At 32.0% G+C, this 15,011-nt stretch overlaps 2 protein-coding genes across 2 annotated transcripts in view; one reads left to right on the forward strand and one right to left on the reverse strand.

The window, feature by feature from the left end:
• LOC140757124 (probable ATP-dependent DNA helicase HFM1) overlaps window positions 1-15,011 on the forward strand; it is a 37,111-nt gene that overhangs the window by 6,281 nt on the left and 15,819 nt on the right. The gene's annotated exons all lie outside the window — the stretch shown is intronic.
• On the reverse strand, window positions 151-10,969 carry CPH5 (cuticular protein hypothetical 5). The gene is made up of 3 exons (XM_073092700.1): window positions 10,810-10,969; window positions 5,267-5,371; window positions 151-1,024 (listed from the first exon to the last, which is right to left on the reverse strand). The coding sequence occupies exons 2-3, from the start codon at window positions 5,369-5,371 to the stop codon at window positions 812-814; spliced, it is 318 nt and encodes a 105-aa protein (XP_072948801.1). The 5' UTR covers window positions 10,810-10,969; the 3' UTR covers window positions 151-811.

A 15,011-nucleotide genomic window follows, 5' to 3' on the forward strand; every position in this document is an offset into this window, starting at 1 on the left:
TTAACATTAATTATTGCTTAAATTTTCTACCATTATTTCCACTCACTGTTTTAGAAACCTCCTTAATTTTGGTCAACTTAGTAAATAACATTACTTTATGTATCTATTATTATCCTTAAAGATGAAAGGGTTACAAAGTAAAACTATAAATTGTTAATATAAAAATATTTATTTATAAAATGTATACACAGTAAGACCACTATGCTAAATGAATAATATCACAATATAGTGATTATGAACTCAAACTAAGAAGGTACTATAGTTCCTTACTATAATAATGGCAAAGATGGCCTGGTAGATTAATTCAATCACAGATCTGGTAACTTCAAATTGTTATTTGTTAATAATCTTAAAAAATACCATGAAATTTGAACACAAGTTATTGATATTCCTACTTTTTTATACATTTATAAACTTTACCAATAAATCCAATTGCTAGTATAACATAATTAACTACGTTACCAAAATTCTATTGTCCATTAAGAATAATCTCTCTTTACCAACTTTTGTCTACTAAAGTTCGAAATTTGACAATTTTTCTTGGCAAAAACTGACAGTTTTTGAACTTGGTTAGGCAAAAATTGGTTGAGATTGATTATAAATACAAGGCGTGTCTGAATTTGTATTAAACACAGAACTATACTTACAAACATTTTATCTAAAATTGTATGTTATACTTTTGACTCCAATCTTTTAAATACTAACTCTTATCACTTTTCAAGTATCTTTCCATTACTTAACAATGAGAATCGTGTTTCTTATATACAAAATATCACGCAATCAGGCCACAAATTTGAACGTTTATATTCCTCTACTTTCCTGAGAAGGGATTGGCGTTGTTCTCAAAGCTAATCTTGGGTACGAAGCCACTGTCTCCCTCGACTGTGTACTCAACAGTCATTAGGCGCCCATCGGGTAGGAGGACCTTGTAACCGCCGATGACTTTGCCTTGAGCGTCGCCGGATTCGTTCGCGCCGAAGTAGAGTGTCTTTTCTGGGTCTTCCACGTCGTATTTGTACTCGTACTGGAAAATAAGATGATTCAATTAAGTTAAATACTTCGCAGTTGTTATGCATCATATAGGATTGTCAAGTGATGACTGACGAAGCGATCACTAGAATGGTTTGACATTCAGTGGCTTCTAGAATCGATCCCCTACTCAAGCAGAAATGTTAATCATCTATTTAAATTTCTTTGCTGGATTCTATTAAGAGTTTGTGTATCTTTAGGTCCATAGCAATCACGATACAATAAATCCTAGTGCAGGGGATTTGAGTACCTATAAATAGCATATAATAATTCTATGGATTTTAGTGAACGATCCGAACATTTGTTGTAAAAAGCTCGACTTATGGTTTTGCAAATGACCTCACGACAGTGACCATGAGAAAATTACCAGTTAGCTAACTTTGCTCTCGCGGCGCTCAAAGTTCCCTTGTTTTTTAAAAAGTAGAACTGCAAGGTCCTCTATCTTATCGTGAATCTGCCATAAAAAAGTGTGTGTGTGTCAGCTACGACGCACGATTGGAGTTTACTCCTTACGAATGATAATTATGATATATATCGAATAGAAAAAAGGGTAGGTAAATGAACGCATCTGCTAAAATGATAAGAGAAACAAACATATATCTGTAATTATTCGGATTATTTATATTACTTCAATAATGCGTATTACATAAAGTATGTTACAAAATAATATAAAATAGCGCCATCTAGTGGCAAGTTTTATAAATTGTAAGTTTGCAAGTTTATCAGTCTATGTATTTTGGTTCCAAATATTATAATGGTAACTTAATATAATTATTTATATTAAAGTAAATTTTAATATAATATAATTATTTATATTTAAAACAATGTTAAACGTTTTATAACTTAAACCTTAATAATTATAATTTCTTTGCCATCTATAAAATATCCTTGTTGCAATTTACGGATGAAATTTATATGAGACTCAATAAACATGTTATTATATGTAATTTGGATTGTTTCTGAATGTTTTATAATTCTAGAATTCATTTAAAACGTATTGCTAATTTTATATAACTTATTTTGAACATAATTCATTAGCAATAATTCTGTAATAAATATTAAATAATACTGTTTTGATTTTGCCCGTTTATCGTTGATAGATGGTGCTGATCAATAATGCATCCATTTTTATAAGTTAAATTAATATATCAGTAACTTACAAAAGCCTCTTTATGTTAAAAACTTATTTTGCTAATATTATATCTTATTCAATTGCTTACTGATTTTATATGTTACTCTTCTTTAAAAACGTTCATAAAAGATTGATAATCATATTATGGCGCCAATGTTCATATTTTTCACAGTGTTTATAAATGATCAAACCTATAACTTAATTTATGCAAAAATGTAAACAAATTAGTTAATGACGTTTTAATGTTTTATATATTGCTAATTATTTTTATTGTAATAATTACTTTCATATGGGATTTGAACTTACTGTATTTTAAATTAATAAAAGCACTCTTGATTCATATTTTGGTTTCCGTTACGCCTCAACTTTTCGTGTTACACTTGATTTTACTCCTCATAAAATTTCCGTACCGGGCCTTATAACTCAAATCGTTTCTTAAGGAGTAAACTAAAAAAATATATGTTTACAAGATTAGCCTGAATAAATAGTACCGAGTATATTCGCTGTAATCATAGCCAAAAACTAAATAAGTGATTCCACGTATGCTCTACACCGCACACTCGTTTACTCTCATAAACAATAGTCTTATAAAACTTCACATATTTCACTAAAAAAATACATATTTCATACAATCAGTAAGTCAAGTAAAGTCAAGCAAAGGTTTAAGGTCGTGTCAAATTAAACTATTAGTTATAATTGCACGTTAAGTTTGTCTTACGGTAATTAATGTTTCACCATTCATGCGTGTCTAAGGCCGCCAGCGACGGTATCGTGAAGTAACAAAAATAAATTTTCTCACTAATAATTGTTTGAAGTAACAATAATTTACGCATATTACATGAGAATTTAACGAAATTCTTTGTAAAGTCCATTGTGTTTATTTTAATACAGTTATGTGTCTTACTAGTGATGTCGGTATTCTTATCTTTAAGTTAAAGAGAGCGTTTTACAATGCTATCAGCATTATTCTATAATACGAGTATTACCTTGTTTAACAAATTGAGTTATCAACTGTCCCAGAAGAATTGTTTAATGTTTTAAGTTATTTATATACAAAGGTATGTACTTACATACCTTTAGGATTATTGGGATCAGCTTATAACTACAGCTTGATTTTTTCTTAATTATTTTATTTTCAAGAGGAGCAGAGGCTTTATTTACAGGCTATAATCTCGGTTTATTATTAACTGCTTACTAGTAAACTTTCAAAACTTACAATTTTGCATTCCTTTTCATGCAATCGAATTTTATGGTTTCTTACTTACAACTTTAATTATAATAATGTGTAATCTATTAATGTTAAATAGTAGATATTTCTGAAACTCTGTAATATACTCTAATGCATCATTTTGAAACTACAGCCAGTTGCTTATGTATGCGACAAAGTCTTACAAATAAGGCCCATCTTAATTTCTAAAAGTTGCTCTTTTACCTTATTATTTACTTTTTCAATATCTATATTTCTCAATATATTAAGTAAAACCTGGACCTTTTTAAAACGAGCCCTAAACAGGGCATTGCCTAAGCAAGGTTAGGTGAGAGTGCGGTTGACCGCAAGCCACAGAGAAAACCTTATTCACCAAATACTCAAACATTATTTTATTCTATAGAAAGAACTTCTTTAAATATCAACTTATAGCACGGTGGTTTGAATTTGGGACTCGTTTTCTGAGGAACTCAACTCAACTCTGTGTATTGGAAGTTACTCATATTAGAAATTACTTAACATCATTCACGGGGAAGGAAAAGATCGCCAGGAAATCTATTTGCGTGGGAGCTAAGTAAAAAAACGTTTATCAGAATGTGCGAATTCAACCTATTCGCGTGTTTAAGCCTTCTCGCTCTGAGAAAAAACCATAGCTCAGCAAGAACAATAATAAATTTATGATGAAGAACTTTATTATTAAGAAACAATTTATGGAATCTGTTTATTATATTAAGCATACTTCATTATATTTATATATCTAAAATGTGCGTCCCGCGTACGCAATGTGATTCAATTAGGTTTTTATAATCTTGATCGGGTTGTGATAAAACGTTGGAACGCTCACAAAGCCGTTTGAACGCAATTGCTGCCAATTAGTGTGTTCGAGCTGCGAATATTCACATGGTTAGCATAATGGCTGGTTACTGATGGTTTCGATAGCGGCACCACGAGCAAACGTACCGGATTAGTGCACTATGAATGAATAACGCCTTGCAATTAAGTATAAGACTAATAGGTCTGTAATTAATCCAAGGAAACTGTAATTTTCATATTATTGTCTCAGCCTGAAGACTTACAACTTGTATCGTTATGTCTACAATTGTACACAATATTCTTATATAACAACTGTATAAGCTCCAAATAGAGATCCAGGCGTGATCATTTGCTCTTGTGGAAGAAACACGCAAAGTAAAAGCATTAAACGTTGATAAACTATTGTGGCTGAACATGTGAAATGTGGTACAGTCAGTATGTTTGGACCCAGACCCCTCTTGGTACTGGGGAGGTACCAAGAGGGGTCTGACCACCCATTACTAAGATAAAACAATTTTGCGTCTCGATGGAAGGATGTGCTTACCGGCTGACTGACATATGAGGTGACCATTTTATTCTAGTAGGAATGACAAAGAATCTGTGATCGATTTCAAATAGAACTCCTGTTGTGGAGTTCCTTACTTACTTAGGTAGTCGCTATTTCAATATTTCACCCATCACAGCTTTACTATGGCTGATGGTAAACTCCCAAATAATTTACGACTTTAGTATTGAAAGATTAAAGACGCTAGAACCATTTGTGGTTCGACCGACGGCACCACCGCCACACCAATATCTGCCTAATAACAGTAGTGTTAAGCGCTGCTGTGCTCTTGTTTGAAGGGGAAACATTCTTTTTTATTGAAAGGCTTGGTTAAAAGGGAGACATTTTTTTCCGCGGCGTTCCAGCTTAATCCTCAGTGTTAGCGGCGCATCTGTGGCCGACCTCAGGTAGGAATATCTAATCGTATCTGGGGTTGATTACAGATGTCCATGGGCGGCATTAGCCTCTTACCATCAGATTGACTGCATGATTGTCTGCTACTTCTATATATTATTAAAAAAAAAATTGAAAATAAACTTACTGGCATGGGCGGATATTCCTCTTGAGGCGCGGGCGCAGCTATCGTTTGTCGTATACTGACGCACACCAACACAAGCGCGCACGCGATCCACTTTATTGACGCCATCTATAAAATTCGTATTAACATAATGTTACTAAAGTTACGATAAATTGAAAACAAAATTGAGAAGAAATAAAAAATATATAAGTAGAATATTTGTATGTATAAATACAAATACTTAAATTATGATTATTATTTTTATTATTTTTCTCCTGCTTTGAATAATTTTAATTCTTCGTAGGTAATCCTGAGGTCGCTATAGTCAGTAGGACATATTTTACATTAGCTGAATATGCCTTATTATTATTAATCACATATATAAAATAAAAACATTAGGTATCTACAAGATTTATTTCTAAGATTAACTTGTAGAATATTATGTTACCTGTATCTGTTTACACAAAGAATATCATATTCATATACTACAATACAAATACCTATATACAATAACTAACGCCCATTTCTAATAATAAATTTTATATTTATTGCCAATTATTGTCTACATAAAGTGACAATTTAATATTTATATTACTTAGTTTGATATACTTTAATTTGTATTAAAAATTGTATACATAAGCAACATAACAATTATATTTCAATTTTACACACCCGTATGTGCTGCACTTTTCCGCGGCATGATTAAAACAATGAATATTGTTATCGCTGATAAACGTTAGCCCACGTATAGAAATACAAGTTAGCGCGCGACATAGGTCCTAGAGTACAATAAAATAAGTTCAGAGACCGTACAGCTACAGGCTTACGAAACGTGCAACTCGAATCCTTTGTTTTGAATATTCGACCCGAAGGTTAATGATAAGTGGTGACCTCTGTGTGTAGTCAAGCTTGCTTGGGATCTTTGAATGCATATGTTACTAAATAAATTAAGCCTTAGTTCAGGCTTACACGTTTAGTCTAACATATTTCAATGTTGCCCAATTTTAACACTAACTTTTGACGCTCAAAACTTAATGACAGACTGTTTACACGTTTTGAAATCAATACTATATTATAGGCGATAAACTTGTGTATATTTCAAATAATTATTCGATATTTGTAATTTACGGTATATATTAGTAAAATGGATTAACACTCGTAACTCTACTATTCTAATCAGGCTTGGCTACGTATACAGACGTCCCCCTTGAATGCCCGTAAACGGAAACCTTATTTATTTTACAAACACGTTTGTTACCATCCATGTATACGTTCATTTGCTAAAATAATATGACGCAGCGAATATTAAGAAATAAATTATTATAAGTAGGATTATTAAAAATGCTAAAATTATATACACCCATTTTATATACAATTGTTCTTGCAATAACATACAACTCTAGTTATTTTCTTACTTCTTTGGTGACATGCTAAATGAAATATTTTAAAATCGCCTCAAACTATATAGATTTTATTTTTATTCAGTATGGTTTTTAAGCTTCTTCATTAGCATTAGAAGGATTTAGCCATGGCCGTAATGAAGCTAGCTTTACCTAAGTAACGATGAGCCTAGAAACATATGTCTTAAATCCATGTAGAGACATGTACAGAGGTGTGGCTGGTCGCATAAAAGTACTTTAATGATCATTATTCATTAACCTTGTTTTAATAATGTCATCAAAGTTTTAATTTAAATAGTCGAATAAGGAAAGTGCACATCTATTGCGTTTATTGGTTTTTAACTATTATTCTCCAACGGTAGTATCTCAGAGGGCTCTATATAAATATATTAACAGTAAAAGTAGCGTCGTAACATATCAAGAAAAATATATTTGCTAATTAAACAAATACACAATAAATATTATATAACAAGAAATGCGAGATAATTGATAAAATTATGCATGTATAATAATAATGTAAATAAATAAAATAATAAATAATGCATGCATTGTAATAATGTAAGGTACCTATAAATTACTTTTATTAAACAAATAATGATATTACATCGATTAGATACAAATTGTTTAAAAGGAGACAAAAGTATTTCGTAATTGGTAAGTGACATTGTAATTGAAAGAATGTCACGGTTAATTGATGGGAATTTCAATGGTGGGTAACGTGTCATTTATGAGCATTCATCACGGCTTAGCATGGTTTCATAATTGTTGTAACTCGAAGTAATTGTTGTTTATTTAGCGAAGTATGCCGTGCATCCTTGCAAGATCATGAATATAGAGGTCGCATAGGTATAAGTATGTCTAGAAGACCATATGAAGATGTAGTGGTGAACATTTTCCATGTTAAAGATGTAGAGACTATATTGCTTCGACCGCCATCAAAATTTTTATGTGAACGATAAAAATATAGAACAAAGATTTATATGATTTATTAGTAGTAGCAATACTTGATTATTTGAGTTTCATTAAAGCGAACGTAAAAGTCAATTAAAAACACCCAAATTATTACTTCGCGTGATTATATTAAAGAATGGATACAAAGTACCTAATAAGAATTTAAAATTTTCAAGTAGTTTCACTTAGGGTCAAATTTGCAATTTGTAATTGCAAAAATCGTTGTTTGATTCGTCTTTTATACATCCGACATTTAAAACGTAACGCAATAGGTCCCTTTAATACCTATAATACCGCAATGAGATTGCATAATCGCAAATATGCGATTAAAAAGAGTTTAAAGAAAGAAAAAGCTAAAATATTGAATAGACTATATTTGTTCAGTATTAATAAACTTAGAGTATTCTATTAAAGACAACACCATCTTCCAGTCAAAACGCACAAATAAGCAACATTGCTCTAACGTAATGGATCATTCAATAAAATTGCATGTCACACGCGCGACCCTATCAGTATCAGACCCTAAAAACCGGCAATAGCAAGTTGCGGCGATGTAATTATAATAAACAATAAAGCAGCAATATCGGAGGCTGCAATCTGCATAAAACATCGTTGGGTATGCCAATAATTGAGATTAGTGCGGCCTTGCGTGATCGAATCCTGCGGGAAATTGCTTTGTCTTGCGGCCGCGTCGCACCGCAATCGTGGTTCCGACGTGTGAACTCGCACCATATCATGTTTTTCCTAACATTTTGTAATATGATAATCAATAATAATAACTTGATTGCGAAAATCCGCTCGGTTACAATCAGTAAGCCATATACCATTACATTACTATAATTACATTACTTGTTTCTACTAAGCAAATGCAAGCCCGTAAGTTATTGAACGAGTTTAATTCAGGATATTTCTCTGTTAATTGTTTTTTTTTATGAAAAACAAAATTTTATTACTTACTACATTCATTTTCGAGAATTACTTTATGTTACTATCTAACAAAATATTGATGAAAATATAATGTTAGAACGAAAATAATTGAAATGAGTAATATTAAGTAACATTTAAAGGTATTATACTGAAAGGCACTGTATACATATATGTATACATAGTATAAGATACACGTCGTATCTCTATTTAAGAGGTAGCATCTTCAGTTAACCATTTAAGTATCGTTTGACATTTACTAGCTACTAGCAATTATTGTTAACGGTCACGATTATACGTTATCATTAAGTACATGTTGCTATGATGAAGTGTAGAGTCAAATACGTTTTTAGCAAAAACCATTTAACTTTTCAATGATTATCCACATGGGAAATTATAAGGCGATAATTTAAAGTAAGTATTGTGACTTTGACCAATATAATTGTGCGATTTTCGTCGAAAAAATGTATGATAAAAATTTTCGGTTTGATCGAATCGTTCGTCTCTCGTTAAGAAATATATTTTGTATACATTTACGAGTATAAAAAACGAGCGTGCAGTTTACCTGATGGTAAGTGGTCACTACCGGCCACGAACGTCTATAACCAATTCCACGGGGGTCCTACCTGAAGTGAATTAAAGGCGTTCCTGAGGACGGATATAGTTGCTACATATCTAATTCAGATGGCATCCATACTCATTCCCTGAAGTGTATGAACTTTTTACGCTGCTAATAGATGTGGCGGTTATATCTCCCAGGTTAAACATTTGTCTAAATTATTGTATAATATTGCATGAATTTATATTTTACTATAATTATATTGTGACGTAGAAATTGTAGTCCGTCAAATATTACATATACTATTGTAATATAATATTTAATTTAAAAGGTCTATTTTTTACTCCCATTGCAATTTTTAATTTCAATGTTGACAAAGAAATTTTACTGATAACGCCATGCCATAACTCATATAGAAATAGTGATCTAGATTCACACGAGTTTTACAAGGTAATGGGAACAACAATCGATTTTCCGATTTGTGCAAGCGACAAAAATCGTAATGATAACTGACACGTTAATGTAATTTGTTAAGATCTGTAGCAATCCTGTTGAAAAAGAGATTTAGTCCCACTCATTAAAATGGTTGTTAAAAAAAATTAAAGTTAGGAACCCTTTCCATGTTCCTGTCTCGATTGAATAACCTCTATACGACTTAGTGATAAATCTATATAAAAAGTTAAACATTAATTTTGCTGCATTAAGTTGCTAAGCTCCAAATAATATTAAGGTGATAAATTACCCCTTTGCTAAAATCCCATACAAGATTACTTCAGATCTAAAGCCGATCTCTGATTCGATGCGTAGGACCAAGTTGAAACTTTTTTATACCTCTATAAACCTATATCTTACATGAATACTTGTATAGAATTATAATAATGATTATGATATTTTCAAAATTTTAACAACACATATAAGAGTAAAGATTTCAATTAAATTAAAGCTCTTGGAAACAATTGGACGGAAGGATTTTTCAATAATTGTGCTAAAATGTGTTAGCACAACTATTGAAAAAAATATTTGACATCCTCTTTTTGGTAACTGGTTAAAATTATTATAATTTTGTAAATCATCGAAATAGATATAGGTACCTAACGGTCCTTGTAATGTGTCACGTAACGGAAATATATGGAGCTTTTTAGCCACAAGTATATACATCGCATACTCTAAAAGTATGAGTTAGATTAATATTCAAATGATTAATTCAATTTTTTTGTTGTGAATAAGAAACACTCTATGTTGATAAAATATATGATAAGGAGTTACAATTAATGTGGACTAAACGAAATTTATTATCCATCGTTAGTCTTAGTGCCCATTGTTTAAATAAGTTGACAAAAACTTAAAATTACGTACGAAGGTGCTTTATAATTCAGTTTTTTTCGAATAAAAGAATCCCACGATTTTTTTGTCTCGTATTTAACTTTGTGAATGACTTCCTACAGTTAACTAGTACTGAAGCATCCGAACACCTGTTCAGAAACTTCATTTTTTGTTGTACGTTATTTACTCCCAGAAAACAGTAGTATTTCGCTTTGTCGGATTTTTTCCATTGATACCTACGATAAATATTTGTAACATAATACGTATAATTCCATGCAATGTTTTAGAAAAGTGGAAATCGGACAGTGAGTACGATATGTCCTTTTTCACTTAATTATTGTCTCAATGACTTATTTATATCCATACATATATATTTTTTGTGGAAAAAAATGTTCGCCGCAAAAACTCACCGTAAAGTTAGAGAACACAATGCACACACACTCAGAACAATTGTTTGGACGACAATGGTGTCCTTAGGCGTGCTGAAAGGCAACTGGTGTCGCGCCCTGGCCTCGTCCGTATCTTATATGCACCCCACGGCTCCCCGGACGCTGCGAAGATGCCGCAATGTCGCCCTATCGAGGTGGACGCTTCCACACATGCTTCTCTGATGTGATCATACATCTATAACCCTGACTAATAAATAAAAAACTCATTGCTACTCATCACATTTTCACACACTAGGTAATAAAGGAATATATAAATAGTTAATCTAAACGACATTGTTACAGTCGAGTACTGAAATAAAGAAGTTACATCAATGTAGAGTTATGATTAACTATCTAATGCAAGTTTCATATTGAAGTTTAATTTAAGCATTCCGTTGGTTGTTTTAACTTTGCAAAAGGTATTTTTCGTAATATTAGTAAGTTTTATGTATCGTATTGTGTCGGTAATTATTTCATAACGTTTATTATTCGTAACTTCTCGGTTATCGACCAATTATAGTTAATAAACGTGTGACCGTGATTCTTTAATTTGTTTATGGGATTCTACAAATATATGTACAGATCGTGGTGGTAAAAACCTCGTTTACTAGCAATTAGAAGTGTGTATTATTTACACAATTAAATAATTAGGTGGCAAATTGTCATCATCGATTGTGATTCCATAGGTATAGCTTGTAAAATTATAAACAACTTTAACGCATACAGGTTTCTTATCACCATATAACTTTGAATTATCAAATCTGTAATTTGAAACCTAGACTCACAAGTTGAAGGTGGTTGAACCCTTTGTGGTTCGAATCCGGCGGCACTACCGTCACACCTATTTCTGCCTAATAACAGCAGTTTTAGACGCTGTTGTGTTCCGTTTTGAAGGATGTGGTAAGTAAGATATACTTTTACGAGGCGTTCCAGTTTAGTCCTCAGGGGTAGCAGCGCATCTGTGGCCGACCTCAGTTAGAAATATCTAATCCTATCTGGGATTGATTACAGATGTCCATAGGCGGCAGTAGCCACTTACCATCAGGTGGATTGCATGCTCGTCTGCTATTCCTATATTATAAAAAAAAAACTTAAGAGACTAAAATTTATTCCATTAGACGGAAATTGTATCAAATCAAATAAAGTCATTCAAAATACCGTTACCGTGATGTCTTACAAATGTATTTACTAGTATTTTAGCGTTAGTTCATGATAAATCTATTAGTTTAAAGGAAGATTTCACGTATATAGATGTTTGCTTGAATGCACGTCATTAAACGATTAAAACAATTAAGGCAATTTATAATATAATTCATAAAATGCAAAGCGTCGTGATGTAGCGGAGAGCTTTCAGAGTGCTTGAATATGACGCAAAGCTCTAAATGTAAAATGACATGAATTAGCGTTTCCTATGACGAACTAACTTGGTCACGTCACAATATAGTTCATTATGCGAACTGGGGCGCCCTTCTTCCTCGTAGGATTATCCTTGCCACAAAACTAGTGAAAGTGACATAATATTCTGTCATCGTTGCTCTTAGGAAGTGACTCACATACTCGTGATATGACACGCTCTTCAAACGTTTGCCGACAGCCTCCATTCATTATTGAATGTCCATTTAACCCGTGTTTGCTATTAGAAAGCTGTAGTAGCCAATGCTGGCTAGCAATGTATATAATATAATTACAACATATAATTAGTATTTATTTGTTTCAAAGGTTACAATTATCGTTTTTGCGTAGAGTACAATAATGTGATCGTATCATAGTATCATATCTTCAGATAATCTATCTCATCATCAATCATAATATTATGAATAACATAATATAAAATACAAATAAACTATGAGTAGTAATTTGTAAGATACGAATTGAATTTGTCTGCAGTCGCATAAAATTGAGTATTTATGTAGTATCGATATCGCCTTGAATGTTGATAGGTGACTACCGCGCGCTTTTTCGTCTATTTTTCGGTTGAATCTCTATAATGAGCTTCGAGTTCGAAGCATGCCTATTGCACTATAAAGTTATATGCAATATCAATAATTGTATGAAACGGATCTTCTTATCCTAATGACAATCTAGTAAAAGTAGATATTTTCCCAGATTCTTTATTACCATGTCTATTTTGTATGATGTCCTTAAATTTAATTAAAGTTAAATCTATTACGTGTCTGTTTGCTAATAAAGCTAACTGAGCATTAAACGTTTCCCGAGAAAATTACTAATTAAAATTTTATTAACATGAATTGTTAATAACGTTTGCTCGCGAATGTTATTCGCAAAATATATTTATTTTGTCGCTATGCTAAATGAAGACGTTAATTTGACGTGGTACAAATACTGCATGCAAAATTACTATGCACATCTTGTATAAGCGTGCTATGGCGTATTCAACGATCATAAGTGCAATTTCATTGTTAAGCTTTTATGTTCCTTATTCAGCTCTCCCTATAATTATAGGTTTAATTTTGGATCAATCGATGTCATCAATGACAATCATTTAAGGTAAATCCATTTTGTGGCTCAAGGTACTAACGGGGATGCATAAAAGTGTATTTTTTTATAATAAAGGAGTAGCAGACGAGCATGCAGTCCACCTGATGGTAAGTGGCTATTGCCGCCCATGGACATCTGTAATCAATATATGATTTTAGACTAATATTATCGCGGAATTGAGACATTTTATTACGTAACGGGTACTCACGATATGCGTTTTTTATTGCTTAAATATCTGTAATCAACCCCAGATAGGATTAGATATTCCTACCTGAGGTCGGTCACAGATGCGCCGGTACCCCTGAGGACTAAGCTGGAATGCCTCAGAAAAGTATGTCCGTCTTACCACATCCTTCAAAACGGAACATAGCAGCGCTTAACACTAATGTTATTAGGCAGAAATAGGTGTGGCGGTGGTGCCGCCGGAGTCGAACCACAAAGGGTTCTACCACCTTCATAATTGTCCATAATTGTTTAAATAATTCCTCTAAATTAACAATATTCCTTAATGATGTTAAGGAGAATAAAATAAATGACATAAATAATAGTGCCAGAGATACCACTTAAATATTTACGAGATAAGTACACGAGAAAACTTATCAGGTTATGCAAAATAAAATTTGCCAGTTTTACTTGTTGACATTTTGTACAATAGCAGATTTATTAAGCGAAAATTGTATGGTAACGCGACATAATTTAATTTTATAGAGTTTGAGACAAACAATGAAGGAAATAAAGTAGAGCCGCGTCTTTTCACTATCGTAGTTTCTGTTACTCCTACGGCTCTATTATTGTCATCGCTATAATAATATGATAATAAATCTCTAGAGCAAAATTTGGTAACATCAATACCGTTAGATAGGGGAAGTACACCGCCACACCTATTTCTAGCGTTTCGTTGGAAGTCTGTACACCGGCTGACATTCATATGAGACTATCATCTTAATGTTCATGAGTAGCAGTACATTCTAGATCACCTATAAAAATATACAATGAAAAAATATATAAATAAGCAGACTTATAAATATTTATACTTGATCAATCATGAACGCGCTAGACAGATAAAATTACTAAAAACTCCCATAAAACTTGAAAATTGTTTTATAAGGTTTTAATGGGTCATTGTTTCATTTAATTATCCCAAAACTTGTTTTATGTATATTGAAAAAATAAGTTAGTAAGATGAAAGAAACAAGTAAGATAATAACATCTTATTAAAATCAAATAGTTGAGCCGTTATTACTATGGTATTTTTATGATTTCTCGCTGCTCTAATGATAGAAATCCTCTTTTTGTGCATATAATATAATTGATAGAACTGTTTTTTATAGTAGTTACACACAATAAAATATTAATAAAAACAAAGATAAATATAATAGAGAACCATAAGAATAAATACATAAATGAATAATAGCTTAGAATTACAACGCTGGAACGCAGTGGTTATATTCTCTTTGAATGCTGGTATCAATCTGTTCAGAATCATACAATTTTGTTTATTAAATTGGGTAATTGTCATATGCTTTATTACAACTATTGAATATCTCCTGAATATTTATATTTACAATTTCATGCTGTATGAACTTGCATTTGCCAATACCTATTCAATACATGGGTAGGTGGCGCAAGTAATAAGAGTATGTTTCTAAAATTAGGACAATAGAGTGTCTGCTACATTATGAAAT

This window comes from Epargyreus clarus, unplaced genomic scaffold (genome assembly GCF_041222505.1).
Source record: "Epargyreus clarus isolate Ecla_fem2 unplaced genomic scaffold, WU_Ecla_fem_2.2 ptg000004l, whole genome shotgun sequence".
NCBI lineage: Eukaryota > Metazoa > Arthropoda > Insecta > Lepidoptera > Hesperiidae > Epargyreus > Epargyreus clarus.

What these genes read in the sequence shown, in the direction of transcription:
- CPH5 (XM_073092700.1), bottom strand. Translation starts at nt 5,371, where the DNA reads ATGGCGTCAATAAAGTGGATCGCGTGCGCGCTTGTGTTGGTGTGCGTC. An exon ending in AGGAATATCCGCCCATGCCA is followed by an intron (nt 1,025 to 5,266) that starts GTAAGTTTATTT and finishes CTTATTTTCCAG; the next exon opens with TACGAGTACAAATACGACGT.